This window comes from Oncorhynchus clarkii, unplaced genomic scaffold, assembly GCF_045791955.1.
Source record: "Oncorhynchus clarkii lewisi isolate Uvic-CL-2024 unplaced genomic scaffold, UVic_Ocla_1.0 unplaced_contig_471_pilon_pilon, whole genome shotgun sequence".
Lineage (NCBI taxonomy): Eukaryota > Metazoa > Chordata > Actinopteri > Salmoniformes > Salmonidae > Oncorhynchus > Oncorhynchus clarkii.
The window spans coordinates 130,001-135,000 of record NW_027258024.1 but is presented as its reverse complement, the minus strand read 5'-3'; the positions used below and the strand labels follow the sequence as shown (position 1 = coordinate 135,000).

At 41.8% G+C, this 5,000-nt stretch overlaps 1 protein-coding gene across 1 annotated transcript in view; it reads right to left on the bottom strand.

Annotated features, from left to right (window-relative positions):
- LOC139394558 (protein diaphanous homolog 3-like) overlaps positions 1–5,000 on the bottom strand; it is a 174,513-nt gene that overhangs the window by 53,181 nt on the left and 116,332 nt on the right. The window contains exon 11 of the mRNA XM_071142653.1: positions 2,980–3,096. Coding sequence (XP_070998754.1) covers positions 2,980–3,096 — 117 coding nt within the window. The remainder of the gene's footprint in view (positions 1–2,979; positions 3,097–5,000) is intronic.

Genomic DNA, 5,000 nt, shown 5'->3' with positions numbered 1-5,000 from the left:
TGCGGAGAGAGACCGGGTCTGTTACTAGTCCTGTAACGTTCCCTCTGCGGAGAGAGACCGGGTCTGTTACTAGTCCTGTAACGTTCCCTCTGCGGAGAGAGACCGGGTCTGTTACTAGTCCTGTAACGTTCCCTCTGCGGAGAGAGAGACCGGGTCTGTTACTAGTCCTGTAACGTGATCCATTCGCTCCCTGTGAAGTTATTATGGACAGAAGGTACAGACGACTGAACAGTCAAATACCTTGACGGTCCCACAGGATCTCTGTGACTTCCTACATTCATCTCCTCCGACTGCACAGCACAGAGACGTGTGATGGTCCATAACCTCATCACCTACTGAAGGGTTGGAAACATCTCTCTCTGAATCACCTCTAATGATGCATTCATGAAATACATAGGAGGTTCAAAGATTGATAAATCTATGTCATGTTGTAGATTATTCTCTCTCTCTCTCTCTCTCTCTTTCTCTCCCCTCTCACTCCTTCCTCTCCATGTCTCTCTTGATGTTTACCATGGGGCACTTTGTACCTTACATTTTACCAGACGAGGCAGTAATAATCTACAGAACATCTACGTGGATGAAGGAACATCTTCCCAGACAGTAGTAATCTACAGAACATCTTACCAGACAGTAGTAATCTACAGAACATCTACGTGGATGAAGGGACATCTTCCCAGACAGTAATAATCTACAGAACATCTACGTGGATGAAGGGACATGTTACCAGACAGTAGTAATCTACAGAACATCTACGTGGATGAAGGAACATCTTCCTAGACAGTAATAATCTACAAAACATCTTCACAGACAGTAATAATGTACAGAACATCTACGTGGATGAAGGGACACCTTACCAGACAGTAGTAATCTACAGAACATCTACGTGGATGAAGGAACATCTTACCAGACAGTAGTAATCTACAGAACATCTACCCAGACAGTAATAATCTACAGAACATTTTACCAGACAGTAGTAATCTACAGAACATCTACGTGGATGAAGGAACATCTTCCCAGACAGTAATAATCTACAGAACATCTTACCAGACAGTAATAATCTACAGAACGTCTTACCAGACAGTAGTAATCTACAGAACATCTTCCCAGACAGTAATAATCTACAGAACGTCTTACCAGACAGTAGTAATCTACAGAACATCTTACGAGACAGTAGTAATCTACAGAACATCTTCCCAGACAGTAGTAATCTACAGAACATCTTCCCAGACAGTAGTAATCTACAGAACATTTTACCAGACAGTAATAATCTACAGAACATTTTACCAGACAGTAATAATCTACAGAACATTTTACCAGACAGTAATAATCTACAGAACATTTTACCAGACAGTAGTAATCTACATAACATCTTACCAGACAGTAATAATCTACAGAACATTTTACCAGACAGTAATAATCTACAGAACATTTTACCAGACAGTAGTAATCTACAGAACATCTTACCAGACGGTAATAATCTACAGAACATCTTACCAGACAGTAATAATCTACAGAACATTTTACCAGACAGTAATAATCTACAGAACATTTTACCAGACAGTAATAATCTACAGAACATCTTACCAGACAGTAATAATCTACAGAACATTTTACCAGACAGTAGTAATCTACAGAACATCTTCCCAGACAGTAGTAATCTACAGAACATCTTCCCAGACAGTAATAATCTACAGAACATTTTACCAGACAGTAATAATCTACAGAACATCTACGTGGATGAAGGAACATCTTCCCAGACAGTAGTAATCTACAGAACATCTACGTTGATGAAGGGACATCTTCCCAGACAGTAGTAATCTACAGAACATCTACGTGGATGAAGGGACATCTTACCAGACAGTAATAATCTACAGAACATCTTCCCAGACAGTAGTAATCTACAGAACATCTTACCAGACAGTAATAATCTACAGAACATCTTACCAGACAGTAGTAATCTACAGAACATCTACGTGGATGAAGGAACATCTTCCCAGACAGTAGTAATCTACAGAACATCTTACCAGACAGTAGTAATCTACAGAACATCTACGTGGATGAAGGAACATCTTACCAGACAGTAATAATCTACAGAACATCTACGTGGATGAAGGAACATCTTCCCAGACAGTAGTAATCTACAGAACATCTACGTGGATGAAGGAACATCTTCCCAGACAGTAGTAATCTACAGAACATCTACGTGGATGAAGGAACATCTTACCAGACAGTAGTAATCTACAGAACATCTACGTGGATGAAGGAACATCTTACCAGACAGTAATAATCTACAGAACATCTACGTGGATGAAGGAACATCTTCCCAGACAGTAGTAATCTACAGAACATCTACGTGGATGAAGGAACATCTTCCCAGACAGTAATAATCTACAGAACATCTTCCCAGACAGTAGTAATCTACAGAACATCTACGTGGATGAAGGGACATATTACCAGACGAGACAGTAGTTTCTGAAGAAGCAGAAGGAGAGGAGGAGGAGGAGGAGGAGGATGTAGGTGTGTGCGGAGGAGGAGGATGTAGGTGTGTGCGGAGGAGGAGGAGGATGTAGGTGTGTGCGGAGGAGGAGGAGGATGTAGGTGTGTGCGGAGGAGGAGGATGTAGGTGTGTGCGGAGGAGGAGGAGGATGTAGGTGTGTGCGGAGGAGGAGGAGGATGTAGGTGTGTGCGGAGGAGGAGGATGTAGGTGTGTGCGGAGGAGGAGGATGTAGGTGTGTGCGGAGGAGGAGGATGTAGGTGTGTGCGGAGGAGGAGGATGTAGGTGTGTGCGGAGGAGGAGGAGGAGGATGTAGGTGTGTGCGGAGGAGGATGAGGAGGAGGAGGAGGAAGAGGAGGAGGAGGATGTAGGTGTGTGCAGGGGATGAGGAGGAGGAGGAGGAGGAGGATGTAGGTGTGTGCGGAGGAGGATGAGGAGGAGGAGGAGGATGTAGGTGTGTGCGGATAGAGGCGGAGAGATCTTACCGGACAAAGTAGTCGTTCCGGATGAGCATTAGGTGTTGTAGGATGGAGAGGAAGTAGATCTCTGCTCCGGTGTCCTTCACCATACTCTGAACCACGTTGAACACATCTCCCACATCAGTACAGACAGGGTTAAGGACTCCTCCTCATCACTAATTATACATTATAATACAACTAAAGGAATTACATTGGGGAATTCATTAAATTAATTCAGAATTTACATGAGGGGGCTGAAAACAGGAGGACATAGATATGGTATTGTAGAGATATGGTATTGTAGAGACTGTAGAAATATGGTATTGTAGAGATGAACAAGGATAACAGCTATAACAGCTATTGTAAGTACTGTCTCTATTGTATGAGGGGTAGGTACTGTCTCTATTGTATGAGGGGTAGGTACTATCTCTATTGTATGAGGGGTAGGTACTATCTCTATTGTTTGAGGGGTAGGTACTATCTCTATTGTATGAGGGGTAGGTACTATCTCTATTGTATGAGGGGTAGGTACTATCTCTATTGTATGAGGGGTAGGTACTATCTCTATTGTATGAGGGGTAGGTACTATCTCTATTTTATGAGGGGTAGGTACTATCTCTATTGTTTGAGGGGTAGGTACTATCTCTATTGTATTAGTAATATATCTATTGTATGAGTACTATCTCTATTGTATGAGGGGTAAGTAGTATCTCTATTGTATGAGGGGTAGGTACTATCTCTATTTTATGAGGGGTAGGTACTATCTCTATTGTTTGAGGGGTAGGTACTCTCTCTATCGTATGAGGGGTAGGTACTATCTCTATTGTATGAGGGGTAGGTACTCTCTCTATTGTATGAGGGGTAGGTACTATCTCTATTGTATGAGGGGTAGGTACTCTCTCTATTGTATGAGGGGTAAGTACTATCTCTATTGTATGAGGGGTAGGTACTATCTCTATTGTATGAGGGGTAGGTACTATCTCTATTGTTTGAGGGGTAGGTACTCTCTCTATCGTATGAGGGGTAGGTACTATCTCTATTGTATGAGGGGTAGGTACTCTCTCTATTGTATGAGGGGTAGGTACTATCTCTATTGTATGAGGGGTAGGTACTCTCTCTATTGTATGAGGGGTAGGTACTATCTCTATTGTATGAGGGGTAGGTACTATATTGTTTGAGGGGTAAGTACGATCTCTATTGTATGAGGGGTAGGTACTATCTCTATTGTATGAGGGGTAAGTACTATCTCTATTGTATTAGTAATATATCTATTGTATGAGTAATATCTCTATTGTATGAGGGGTAGGTACCATCTCTATTGTATTAGTAATATATCTATTGTATGAGTACTATCGCTATTGTATGAGGGGTAAGTAGTATCTCTATTGTATGAGGGGTAGGTACTATATCTATTGTATGAGGGGTAGGTACTCTCTCTATTGTATGAGGGGTAGGTACTCTCTATTGTATGAGGGGTAGGTACTATCTCTATTGTATGAGGGGTAGGTACTCTCTCTATTGTATGAGGGGTAAGTACTCTCTATTGTATGAGGGTAGGTACTCTCTCTATTGTATGAGGGGTAAGTACTATCTCTATTGTATGAGGGGTAAGTACTATCTCTATTGTATGAGGGGTAGGTACTCTCTCTATTGTATGAGGGGTAGGTACTCTCTCTATTGTATGAGGGGTAGGTACTATCTCTACTGTATGAGGGGTAGGTACTATCTCTACTGTATGAGGGGTAGGTACTATCTCTATTGTATGAGGGGTAAGTAATATCTCTATTGTATTAGTACTATCTCTATTGTATGAGGGGTAGGTACTATCTCTACTGTATGAGGGGTAAGTACTATCTCTATTGTATGAGGGGTAAGTACTCTCTATTGTATGAGGGTAGGTACTCTCTCTATTGTATGAGGGGTAAGTACTATCTCTATTGTATGAGGGGTAAGTACTATCTCTATTGTATGAGGGGTAGGTACTCTCTCTATTGTATGAGGGGTAGGTACTCTCTCTATTGTATGAGGGGTAGGTACTATCTCTACTG